Here is a 14,145-nt window from a genome sequence, read left to right on the forward strand (position 1 = left end):
ATAGTGGTTATTTCTCAACCCAAAAAAAAAAGGTGAGGTGTTGCCAAAGCTTACGGAAAATAAGTATTTGTGAAGAGTAGCAAAGTTCTTTAAAAGTTGAAAAAAATAATAATCCTCCGATACTTTTTATAAGTTTGGTTAAACACTAATTCGTGCTCAATAGTGTTTTTTTTTTAATTTTATAAAAAACAATTATTACTCATCAAAAGTAAATGTTTTTTTAAAAGCACTTTTGAAATAAGTTGAATTTAGAAGTTTGATCAAACATATTATTCTTCTACATTGTCTTTTGATTTTTGTACCTAAACTCCTTGGAGGAATATGACATGCTAGGTAAACATCACACTAGAAAAGCTCTTTGAAAGAGTTTCTAGTGATGTTATATGTGAATTTTTTATTTTTTTGTTTTTGAGTAAATTAGGTTAAAATATTCCCCAAATTAATATCGTTTCACTAATTTCATACCCAAATGATAAAATGTTCACAGAACCCCATGAGCAATCATGAATTCATTGTGTAAGGACTAAGGTGAATTCATTTTAACATTTTCTTTCTTCCCTCGCACATTTCTCATCAAGTTATTCCAATAGTTTAGCACACATTCAATAGGGGGTTTTCAATTTAAAGAAAATTATTGCTCAAGAGGTAATAAAAATATTTAATAGCCTAAATATGAAACTGTAAAATGATAGTAATAATTGAGATTTTTAAAAAATCTATTCTATCCGTTTACTATGTTATTGTAACACCCCAAAAATTCTAAGTCTAGATCAGATCTTGAAAGTTCAGAAATCAAGTTTGCGGAAATTTGAGATCTACGAGCAGTATTTTGTGGGTCATAAATGAAATCACATATCGTAGATAAGGCTCGTAGAATCAACTTCAGAAGCATGAAAATTTGCCTAAACTTTACGAGGCAAGTTTACGAGTCATAGACTGTCTCGTAGATCAAGTCCTGAAACTCGATATTTGATATGACTTTTACTGACACTGTTTAAAGTTCGTTAATGGAATCACGGTCCATAGATAGGTCCTGTATACCATGCTTCAGAGACTCAAAATTGACTTGATTTCCACGAGAGATATCTACGGACGGTAGATCAATCTACAAACCGTAAATGGTCTCGTGGAAGTTGTTGATATCAATTTTCTCTCAGGAACATTGTGGTCTTTTCGCACTCTTTTAATTCTATATTATGTCATTTTGGCTTATTCTAAGTGTGATTAAGAAAAAGTTAGTCGACTAAACCTCCTCATTCACACCTAACTCCCAGAAAATCAAATTTTGTGCGTTCAAAGTTTCTCCCAAACAAGAACTAGGGTTCCACAATTCCAAGTCTCAGTTTAAGGATTTAAGCTATTTTTTTCATTTCAGGTATGTGAAAATTTTTATTAATGGATATCTTTTCACCCATTGAGTCCTAGGAAAATTCTATAATTTTAGATATTTAATTACCTAAGGTGTTAGGGTTCTTATGGTTAATATGTCTTTCAAAGTAATTATATTTCTCTCCATTATCAACCTGGAAGCATGTGTTTTTCTCATGATTCTCAATATGTTTGTTAGACTATACCTGATGAATCCTTCGAATATAATATGATTTGAATTTTTATGTTTTTAGTCAACATGTAAGAATTTTCATGATCAATTCATGTTCAGTATTTTTAGTATTTATGCATGAGACGGTATCAACAAAAGTGTATTATTTTAATATAATGCATTCAGTATTTATGAGTTATTCGGTTATTAGTATTATCAAAATAATCAGTTTTATTTAGTTATCAGCTTACATTTAGCTGAGAGAGTTACTTAGCACAGAATGGATTCTAGGAATGAAGGCTCACGGTTAACGTCTACTAAGACCTTTTGTAGTAATTCCTAAGTCTTAGAATTGCGTGCCATCGTAGATCTATGTAGCCTTTGTAGGCACATATTATCATCTTAGTTGTATTAAGTCAGATCAATCTATATACCCTGTTAATTTATATTGGGCCCTTTTTACGGGGATTATGCATCGAACTCCATGTCTAGCTTGCATAATTATATGTCAATTTTAGTATCTCCCACAGTTTAGTCTAGTTTTTCATATATTACATGACTATGACCATGACTTAGTTTATTTCCGTTCTAGTACTTATCAGTCCCATGTTATTTTATTTGGTCATTGCATCAGTTCATCTACTCTAGATCAGTATATCAATTCAGCTTAGTATACTTGTGATGCATGTCTCTAATACTTAGTATATTCAAAGTAATGATCACATTCTCTCTGCACTATATTATTTGATAATATAAGTTCGAACATTCAACATTTAGTTTGTAATTAGTACGACTTTTGATCATCTCAAGAACAGGTTGGTGGGTCTTCATCTTTCGAGGACAATTGTTATATTTCTTCAGTATTTGTTATTTTAGTTTTCAGACAATTAGAGTTAGCTGGGGGCTTGTCCTAGCAACTCATCCTAGTAGATACTTTCAAATAGACAGTCAGTTAGATGTTAGTTTTTTTGCTTTGAGTATGTTTTGATGAAATCATTTTTGAGTATTCAATTTTAATCATCCGGACTCGTCATTTATTTCAGTTTAGCTTCCTCATTTACTTTTTTTTTTTACAAGTATTATATATGTTAATCTCAGAATGTCAACCATGGATTAACTTGGGATTACATGTGTCTTACTATCAAGTCGTGACAGTTATAGTGTTGAAACTCACTAAAAGTGCAACATTTAAGGTACATTTTGATAAATGCAAATGACAAATTCAACTTATTTTATCTTAGAATCCTAAAGAATATCGTAAAGTCTAAATTCTGAAACCTTTAATGTAAAACCTTGATTAATTAACTTATTGGAGTTGTAAAAAACGCGAAAAATAAAACAATTATTTTTGGCAAAGATTTTTTTCAATTTTCATGCCACAATAACATTAGACTATATCTTCGTTGTCAACAAAGTTTAGTATGAATTAAATGCCATTTTCTACCTAATTTCTGTTAAGTTGAATGTCTAAATGGTATTCAATCACATTATATAATTATTATAGTCACCTACATGTGAGTAATTGAAATTAAAAAAAAATTGACACACTATAAATTTTAAATTTCTCCATATTTTGTGAAAATAATTTATTGTTATACTATAGGAATTTTCTAAAAAAAATAATTAAAAATGTACTATACATATTCTCAATTTGTGAAAATGAATAATTTTAATTATTTAATATTTAAATCTAAATATCTTAATCATTAATATGTATCCAAATTAAAATAACGGCGAATATCATATGGCGTCCTTAATCAAAATATTACTCAAGAAAAATATGACTTTAAAAAAATATTTAAAAAATTAAAGATATAACAATAATTTTGTGTAGATTAATTTTCTATTTTATTTAGTTGCAGAAAGAAGATTGTTGTCTTATTTGCATTAGACTAGTTATAGATGGTATGAACTTAGTAACATTAATTTTCTATTTATAAAATTTATTTAAATTATAAATATAATTTATATTTAATTATGAAATGTATTAATACTTCATTTAGTAACCTAAAAAAAAAAATCATGAACAGCTGAATGATCCTAAGCAGAAATGTTGACAATCTCATGTCTGTTTAAAATCATTTGTCTTATTAAAAAGTAATATCCTATATCACTTATTTATTAAAAAACTTATGTTAAAACCCTCAAGAAAAGTTATGCACGACTATAAAAAATTACACATTGTACATGAAAAAAAGAAATATTCCTTCCATTTTAATTTCTATTATTTTTCATTCTTTTAGATTTAAATTATATATTTGAAAGGCATCTTTTATTATATTAGTATGAGGAAATTCGTAATATATATTCTTTAAATTAAAATCTAAAAATAATCAAATTAACTTTTAATAAATGAAAAATGTCATATAAATTTGACCGAGGAAGTACACTATTTTTTCAATATGAGTTATGAGTCAAAAACACACTTAAACTATCTCACTTTATTGAATTTTATACATGAACTATTGAGATGTGAATTTTCTACCTGAACAATCACCCAATGATTAGTGCAACACACTTAAACGTTGACTAGACCAAATGTTTGTCTAGAAATGCTTCCAGGCGCATTTGTTCATAAAATCTTTGTCCACCTAATATATATAACGACTCTATTTACTAACAAATTATTTTTAAAATATATTTTGAATTGACTTTTTTAAAATCCTAAAACACTCCCCTTTCAAATCAGATATATTGATGTCATGGTATACAAGAACACGATTAAAAAGGTGGAGAAGAAGATGATGAATGTCACAATTGAAATAAATTAATAAGTACGATGATAATTTTAACATTTGATTTAATATTAATTTATTTAAATTTGTCACAATGAGACTATTTTTCCGTGTGGAGTGTCATCAACCAGGTGACAAAAAATTTAAACAAAAAAGAGTGTACACACTTTATTGGAAATTAGTCAAGGTATGTTCCCCTAATTATTAATGATTGGAAATTATCAACTCAATAGTTTAAATATGAAATTTTAAAATTTAAAATTTAAAATAATTTAGATGTATTTTTGACCTATTTAGTACCAACTCTTATAATATATATTTGGCTTTTTACACGAAGGCATATGTTCCTCAAGAAAACAAAAAAGATGGTATCTTTCATTTCCAGAAATAAAACCAAATATCACGTACTAAAATTTGTATATATTTTAAGTGTTTATTTTCTGCCCCTTTATTTATTTAATAAAAAATAAATATTTGTAGATTACAATAATTTTATCTATCCAAACCTAATTTACTTGGCATAAGTCTAAAATTTTTTATCTTCTAATATTGAATTGTTGGCTCGCTTGGTATAAGTTCAGTAGAAATTAAGTTATATAGTATTTTTCAAAATTGTTGTGGGGTTTAAAATTTAAAAAACGCTTTTCAGGGCATTTTTTTTACTCCTTTTAGAGAGAAAAAAAATGATTTCGTCTTTTTCTTAAATACATTATATCCTCTCGACATATGCATAATTTGTGGATATTATGATACAAATACATAGTTTATACTGTAAAAAATCTTTTGTTATTTCGATCTCAAAGGAAAATGAAATAATTTATTACACCTATTTACGACATAACTTGTAGGATATTATGATACGAACTCTTATGTCGTGAAAAATTATTTTTTCGATTTCAATGTATCTTATTATGTCTTTTACAGTATTTTGATTTAAAAAAATGTATAAATTTATGTCCTACAAATTGTTAATCATTTCGATGTCAAAAATATTTTAATCACTTAACTTTTTAATTAAATATAAAAGAACAAAAATTAAAGAAAACATTATTGAAGCAAAAATTAGAAAAAACATCCAAAATAGGAGCGCTCATTTATGAGTATGATGAACCACTTTTTTTTAATTTGATATACCAATATAAAATCATATATTTTTTCAAATCGATTGATCTTTAATTTTTATTTCTTCAAATGATTAATATCATTAGGGTTTAGCAATCAAATTTATTCTTACTGGAGTACAATATAATCTTTTAAAAATTGAATTCATATACTAGTATTAAAATAAAAAAAAATGAGAACAAATGTAAAAAGTTGGTCAAATCAAAAGGGCCCAAAGTCCAAAATGAACAGCTCAGCTAGTCCTCAGAGCACAAGAAAATTATGACTAAATAAACAAACAAACAAAACCTGATAACTCACTCAATTCACAAATCAAGAAACTTCTCTTTGTTTATCTCGCCCAACAGTAGAAGCACAAGCAAAATCACAAGTTTCTTCTTCAATTATGGCTGTAGAACTATGGGAAACTTTGAAAGATTCTATTACAGCATACACTGGTCTTGCTCCGACTACTTTTTTTACCCTTGTTGCTCTAGCACTTGCTTTCTACTATGTTGTATCGGAGTTGTTTGGTTCACCTGATAATCGTCACCAACAGAGGCCTAGAGATTTCGAGGAACAGCAGCCTCTGCCACCACCAGTTCAACTTGGAGAGATTTCTGGAGAGGAGTTGAAGCAGTATGATGGGTCTGATTCAAAGAAGCCTTTGTTGATGGCAATTAAGGGTCAGATCTATGATGTTTCACAGAGCAGGTAATTTTGTTGGGTTTTAAGTGTTTTTTGAGCTGTTCTGTGTTCTGGGTTAGTGTTCGTTCGGTGGAATTTTTAGTTTTTCATCTTCTTTTAACTTATTATGTGAAGCTTTGACTTTGAATTTTGGTGTTGTTAGCTCTTTTTTTTTTTTTTTCGTTCTTGTTAGTTGGTTTTGGTCTTTTACCTTGGTGATTGTGGAAAGTTTTAAGCTTTATGTGTAAGTTGGGTAACTTTTGGTAGAGAAAAAGAATAAGAGTTGGTGATGTAGAATGGATCTTCCTTTTCATTTCCTTTTAACTGTTTATGCCTTTTTAGTTGTCGGAAAAAAAATTAACTTTGCTGAAGTTTACAGACTCTGAAATTTGCTATTTACACGGCATTGTGGATTTGGCATGGTAATTGGTCAACAACATACTCAGTGTAATCCCACAAGTGGGGTTTGGGATGGGTAGAGTGTACGCATACCTTACCCCTACCTCATAAAGATAAGCTAGAGAGGCAAAGGCATAGGAGTTGGTTGAATACTGGAAATATTGAATTAGTGTGTAGGTGTGACAATCAGTAACACTTAATGGTATGATATAGCTTCAATGAAATGGAAGAAAATCATGGAAGATCAGGGTTCAAATTCAATTCTAGGTGATTTCTTTCCATATGGCTAGGCCTTGGTGGGCAAGCTATCTGGTAGTGGTGCTAGTGAGAGATAGTAGTTATCTGATTGAATAGTAGGTGAGGATGAGCTTGCCCCGACACTATTGTTTAATATTAAAGAAAAACATCAATGTTATTTTTCTTTAGTGTATAGGTGCGATAATTGGAACAATATTCTAGTTAAAGAGTTTGTTTGGCAAGGATTATCCAACGGCTGTTTTAAGTGTATATCGAGGACTTAAAAAGCAGTCTTGACTTGTCCATGATTCTTTCTTGGAGCACTCTTGACTTTTATGTGATTCTCTCTAGAGTGACCTATATTGCTCAGTTTTAATTCAAACAGTTAGAGAAATTGCAATCATCTTTAGCGATCAAGCAGGCTTTTTTATGAATGAGTTTCTGTTTAGGATATATGGGACTTTGTTATGTCTGGTGAACTTGCTTCGTCTCCGTGAGCATTTTATCTTATCTCCAGTTTGGACTATTTATATTCTCTTAGAAATGTTGATTTCTCTACTTCAATAAATCTTGATTTAGTAACGTTAATTTAATTACTTGTTAAGAATTTACTGTTTTCATATATGATCCTGTCAGTCTGAATGTGCATTAAATTGGTCCAGCCATCCAGGATTGTGTCCTTGAAAGATCAAATACCCTGAATTGGATTTGAATGAGTTCCTTACCTTATTCTTACTATTTTAAAAAAGAAAAGAGTTCCCATTCCAAATGTATGCCTAAGTATCTTGATCCTAGCCTTGGTGAGTAGCGTTATTTGGTACCTGTATTGGTGGGAGATAGTAGGTAACCAGTAGAACAGTTGAGGCGCGCACAAGTGGCCCGGACACCACCTTCATTAGAAAAAAGCATCTTGACCAACTTTACATATCAAAAATGGTATCTTGATCAACTTTAAACTTCTCGGTTTAACTACTATTGTTTCAGTAGCTCACTAAGTGCTATGAGCTAACACTGTATGTTCGTGTCTAAATCTGTTTACTTTTTCCTGCAGAATGTTCTATGGACCTGGAGGACCTTATGCATTATTTGCTGGAAAGGATGCTAGTAGAGCTCTCGCCAAGATGTCCTTTGAGGAGAAAGATCTCACTGGTGATATCTCTGGCCTTGGTCCATTTGAGCTTGAGGCGTTACAAGATTGGGAGTATAAATTCATGAGCAAGTATGTCAAGGTTGGAACTGTCAAGCAGACAGTGCCAGTAAGTGATGGTGCATCTAATGATGAATCCGTTGAATCAACCAAGCCAGCAGAAGCTGTTGCATCAGAGAGTGCTAAGCCATCGGAAGATGGTCCATCTGGAAGTGTTGTTGCTGAAACCGTGGACAAGTCTGACGGTGATGTTGACAAGAAGGACTAATTGGCATACCATTTTCATCGACAAGCTCAGCACTATGGAGAACAGTTCTATTGGAGATACAAAAACATGGCATTGTGAAGATATGTGTATTTATCTCGTATCAGATGAAATGTTGATTTTAGCATATAAACTCCTTAGGTATTCGAGTTACTCTTATCTGATTTTGTGTATGAAATAATGAACAAGCTCTTTAATCTCTGCAATGGCAGGTATTGATAGGGCTCATACATGATTACCTATCAGCAAAGTTTACCTATGTCTGCAAGTGGTAGTAATTCCCCCCTTATCTCAAGTGCATCTCTTCTTGTGGTAGCCATAACTAAAAAACGCCACACCCCTTCCCCTTCTTGTCTTATTGAAGCATTTCCCTCATTTGGCTGTAGTAAGAAAGGAAATTTGGTAATAGAATTGGTAGCAACTATCAAGAAACAATTTCTCATCTCGAAGTTCAATTGAAGGAGAACTTACACATAATAATATAATTTCGAATGTGGTTGTTAGCCTCGCTACCTTCATAAGGTAAGAGCAAGACTATGTCATACACCACTTTCTCCAAACTCTACTCGTGGAATTACTGTGTTGTTAGCAGCTTTTACCTTTTACGTGAGATGCCTGTAAAGGAGTACTGCATATTCCCTGTGGCCCGCAGATGTGCTAATACGGTTAGTTTCTGTTTGCTTGTGCTTGGACCACATTTCCTATGTAATGTAAAAACTCCAAGACCATATTCCTGGTTTAACTCTCTTGCTTTTCAAATAGCCCACTTCATCATATCCCTACTGTGAATTAGCTTTGTGCTTCACTTGTGGTCTAGCAATCAATGAAGTGGGTGAAAATCACGAAAGACTAGGGTACTAATTCCAATAAAGACAGAATACAGAAGGTGGTTTCTTCCAATCTGTTCTAAATCTTGGTGATAGAGTTACCCAATACTTGTACTGGTATGATGTAGCATGTTAAATGGTCGAGGTATGCTCAAGTTGGCTTGAACAGCACCAGTACAAGAGAGGAAAGAATCAGTACTTGGTCAATCTGAAGTCTAAATCAAGTTTCATTTGATTGATCTACTACTTTGTCTGTATCTACCCTATGAACGTGGCCTGATCTTTTATAAATAGACTTAAATCACCTTTAGTATAAACACATACAGAACAGCCTGAATAGGCCTGTCTCCTCTTCTAAACATTTATCACAAACACCTCGGTTTTACTCAAATCATGAAACCTCCCACTTCATTACTTCTTCTCCTGGTTTTGATTTTGATTTTGGTTCTAGTAGCATTTCGTTACGCCGATTGCAGACATTTAAGTGCAGCTTATCAGTCTGAAAAGCTAAGAGGCAGCAAGAATTTTGTTTCAGTTCATGCTGGTGCGGCAGACCATGTTGTTCCTGGAGGACCAAATCCTCTTCACAACTGAACATATATTTTTTGGGTTTCCCAATTTCCACCCAGTGTTAGGTATCCACATTGGAGTCCGACTAAATCTTGATTCGCGTCAGAAAGTCACCTTTGGTTAAGGATTTAGGAGTATTTACCACTCCACTACAACCCTTGTTGGTCACAATTGAACATTTATACTTGTCTTTCGTTTTACGATACATAGAAATTAGAATATTACTGTTCTGTTTGCATTGATGTACTATACTTGCCCAATTATTATGTTATGTACAACTTGATAAATGGAATTGATGTTTTCTTTCTTTTCTTTATCAGCCAACTTTTTTAGATGTTTTTTGACAATTATGCAGTTCACTTGCAAAAACTAGTTATTGGTGCTGTTTATTTATACTGCTGCAACAAATTACCAAAAACTCTTTAGTAATGTTGCTTGAAAAAAGATAACAGAGGAGTACTCTTTAGTTGAAATGATCCTTAATTATGTACGGAAAAAGTGATAATTTTAGTACTTCATATATATCACGTAATCGAAATAGTCCTTAACATATGAAAAAAGTGATCATTTTAGATCTAAACCTTAATTAAGTTAAGGGTGCAAGTAAAAATTACAAAGTTTAACCAACAATTCACGTAAGAAAAAAAAAACTACCTTTTCCCTCCCCCAATACATCGAGGGATCATTTCGACTGGTATACATAAAGGACTAAAATGATCACTTGTTACCATCTATTAATTACTATTTTGATTACGTGATATATATAAAAGACAAAAATAGTCCAATTAAGGATCATTTTTCTCACAGAAGGGGTTCATATACTTCTTGCAGATCAAATTATTATTTTTTTGATTTTCTATTTGGTGTTTGAGCCCACAAGAGCTCCAACTAGATTCAGATCACACACTGCAAGGCCTATTTGGGGATGACGCTCCCAACATGATTTTCTCCGTACCCAGAATCTAAACTTGAGACCTCTTATTAAGGACCACCCCCAAAAAAAAAAATTCCGTACCCAAGGTCCGAACCTAAACTTCTTAAGGATAAAAACAGTCTCTCGGCATCACAACTCACAAGGTTCCTGCATAGTAGATCAATCATAGCTAGTTTGCTAGCAATAAGAACTTACTATAACTTGTAGACTAGGAATCTTGGGGTATAGGATAAAGGTGGGTCATTGTGGCAGTTGAAGGATTTTGTAATTTTTATTAGCCATAAACTTTGAATTAAAAAATTGATTATGGAGTTATGTAATTAAGCATTAGATTAATGATCCCCAGTCATTATCCATGCCATTGTCACAGTTCATAGCATAGGAATAGTACAGATGAATGAAGACACAATACAAACAAACAAGTCAACTCCATTCTCTAAAATTCGAGCCATAAAATCAATCATTAATTCTTTTAATAGGATTGATCGTCTATCTCACACCCGTATGACCTTTTCCCCAACCCTGCATGAATACGAGATATTTCGTGCATAACAAAAACATATGGTACAACATATATCAGTGAAATAAAGCATGAATCTAGAGTTGGATTTTATATATATAAGCTCAAAATTATTGATACAACATCAGACTTGTGGCCACGTTGAGTAATGACGTTGTACTGTCATTATCTGTTTTTAATAACATAATTTAATTATCACTCAATTTCCTAATGATCACCCAAGTTTGGGAAATTGTCTTAAAATATTATTTATGTTTCACTTATGACTAAAATATCACCTAACTATCACTATTTTCCTCCAAATATACTTAACATTTTAAAAAATTTACTCTCTCCTAGTTAGCATGCCATGTTATTAAAGGCTTTTTTTTAAATAATAGACTTATTTAATTCATCAAACTCATTGTACTAAAATAATAATCTTATTATTTTAATATATACATATATTTGTTTATTAAGAAGAAATTTTCATACTAAAGAATCTTTTATCATAATTAAACTTTTTTATTTTTTTATGCTATGAAAAAATAGGGTTTTAAAATATATTATATTATCATCAATTTTAAATACTTATGCATACATATATTCAAAAAAATATTGGAATACAAATCACTCATGAGTGTTAACTTACATCAATTAATCATAAATTGTATAATGAATCAATAATATTAAATGTCAATTAACTATTACAATAGAATTAATTGTGTACTTTGAAATTCATGCTTACAATATATTTTTTTTAAAAAAAATAGAAATTGAATAATATTATTACTAACTTTTTTTTCCCAAAATAAATTTCTAAATACCTCAAAAGTCTCCTTCTATTCTAGTTGATATGTCATGTCATTAAATCATCATTTTTTTAAAAAAATAATAGACCTATTTAATTCATTAAACTTATGCCTCTACAAAACAAATATATAAATTACGTGAGAATTTATGAAGATTATAAAAAAATACTTTTAAAATATCTAATTCCTTCATATTTTTCTACCAAACAAAATTCAATGAATTTTTTTTGTGTGCAATTGTTACCTGAGAATTTTTTAAATCTCTTAGTAAATTATTTGAAAATTTTAAGTAATTTTTTTCCATAAAAGTATTCAAATAAATTTGTAAGTTTAACAAAATAGTTGGTAAAAAGGAGAAATTTATTATTTAACTTTTGTTTTTAATTTAATTTTCATCAGTGATTTATATATCAATATTTTTTGAATATATGTGTTTATAAGTATTCAAAATTGATGACATTATAGTAAGTTTTAAAAAAACTATTCTTCATAGCATAAAAAATAAAAAGTTAATTATGATAAAAGATTTTCAAGTATGAATTTTCTTCTCAATAAACTAATATATATATATATATATGAATTAAATAAGTTTATTATTTAAAAAAAGAATCTTCAATGACATGGCATGCCAACTAGGAGAGAGTAGGGCTTTTGAAGTGATAAGTATATTTGGAGGAAAATAGTGATAGTTTGAGTAATATTTTGATCCTAAATGAAACATAAATGATATTTTAAGGCAATTTTCTAAACTTGGGTGACCAATTAGAGAATTGACTCTTAAATTATTGAGCAGCCTGCACAAGATGCCACATTATCAGCTTGACGTTTCTAATTAAGAGTTGACAAACCATTATGTATNCTTTCCTTCTGCCTGCAAAAAAAGTTATGAGATTGGTTTTGTGTGCGTTAGCGATGTTTAATAGTTTACCCAAGAGTTACTCAATGAATCGGTTGATTGGAATTGCGGGATGGATAGATGTTACAGATGATGAATCAATTTCTTTTATATGTCTGTCACTTTATCTTTGTTAGTGCTGTCTGCCTATAATGATAGATGAATCAAATTTCATACATCATGTACGGCAAAGAAAAGAAGACCTTTTTTATTTTTATTAATGATAATATTGTGACCTTATGATGTTTGACAAATGAGTATACGTATACGTCGTATAAATATACTGATAATGTAATGAATTTTTATATCAATCATATTATTTGATAAATTATAGGATTTATCTATAATATATACAAAATAAATACGAGTTTGTTTAATCGTTTTAATTAATGGGGTTGTTGAGCACCAAACCAAGTGATTGGACATGTTTGTGTTGGTTATGTAATGGTCAACTTCAATTACTTGCAAAATGCTCTGTTTGACTTTAAGCAAAGCTAAACCATTTTTTTAAAATTCTAAGACTTTTTAAAATAATATTTTTTGCTAACTAAACTTTTCCATTTCTCTATATAAATACATATTCAACATTAATAATCCAAGTTCCATCATTTAGAAAAATCCCTTTCAATAAAAATGGGGATTAGATCATTTTTGTTATTGTTCATGATAACTTTGATAATAATTTTCTTGGGAAATGTCCAAATATGCAGCTGCAAGGAAATAAATTATGATGAAAATGAAGAAAGAATAAGAGTCAAGTTTTATTCAACTTTTTTCAGGTACTTTAATACAATTCCTCATTATGCAAAAGAGAAGAAATTGCACATAGTGTCAAGGAGATTAGTTCCTAGTGGACCAAACCCTCTTCACAATTGATCTTGATCCAATTAGTTCCAAATCAATATTTCAAATACTTTGTAAGCAAATATTATTGTGATCGGTATTTGTTAGTAGGTGGTTGGTGCAAAGATCATCAAGTTTACTTTGTAAGTAAGAAATCAAGGATTCTTGCATATGAAAATTGGTAGTATTAGAAAGACTAGAAATGTATACAGTTTTTCAGTTACCTTGTTAATGTATATATATTCATGATATCAAAATTTTCAAAAGCAGAATAAGCTGTATGGACTAGATTTTCCTTCTTGGGGAACTTTCACAAATAGCCACTGTAATAAACTTTATTATGTTTTATAGCTATAGTTTGCATATTTACGGGTTGTAGCTATAATTTAAGCTGTCTCGTTTGTATACTTCGCGGATTTGTATAATTTGTAGGTTTGTATAATTCGCGGGTACATTTGTATAATTCAGTTAATTTTGTAAACTTGAAATAACGAGTGTATACAATTACAAACATTAGAAGTGTAAACTATACAAATTATATTATACAAATTCCGAATTATACAAAAGTTATACAAATTATATTATACAAACGCGCGAATTATACAGAACTAAAAAGTTGAGCCGCGTAATTATAGCTAAAAGTAGGTTGCGAAT

The 14,145-nt window shown here is 30.3% G+C and overlaps 1 protein-coding gene across 1 annotated transcript; it reads left to right on the plus strand.

The window, feature by feature from the left end:
* The first annotated feature begins 5,628 nt into the window (after window positions 1–5,628).
* Window positions 5,629–8,392, plus strand: LOC125859674 (membrane steroid-binding protein 1). The gene is made up of 2 exons (XM_049539466.1): window positions 5,629–6,090; window positions 7,751–8,392. The coding sequence occupies exons 1-2, from the start codon at window positions 5,783–5,785 to the stop codon at window positions 8,112–8,114; spliced, it is 672 nt and encodes a 223-aa protein (XP_049395423.1). The 5' UTR covers window positions 5,629–5,782; the 3' UTR covers window positions 8,115–8,392.
* The last annotated feature ends 5,753 nt before the right edge of the window (window positions 8,393–14,145 follow it).

This window comes from Solanum stenotomum, chromosome 3 (assembly GCF_019186545.1).
Source record: "Solanum stenotomum isolate F172 chromosome 3, ASM1918654v1, whole genome shotgun sequence".
In the NCBI taxonomy this organism is placed as follows: Eukaryota; Viridiplantae; Streptophyta; class Magnoliopsida; order Solanales; family Solanaceae; genus Solanum; species Solanum stenotomum.

Coding starts and splice junctions, on each gene's coding strand:
- LOC125859674 (XM_049539466.1), top strand. CDS start 5,783: ATGGCTGTAGAACTATGGGAAACTTTGAAAGATTCTATTACAGCATAC. Junction 6,091..7,750: donor TATGATGTTTCACAGAGCAG/GTAATTTTGTTG, acceptor TTTTTCCTGCAG/AATGTTCTATGGACCTGGAG.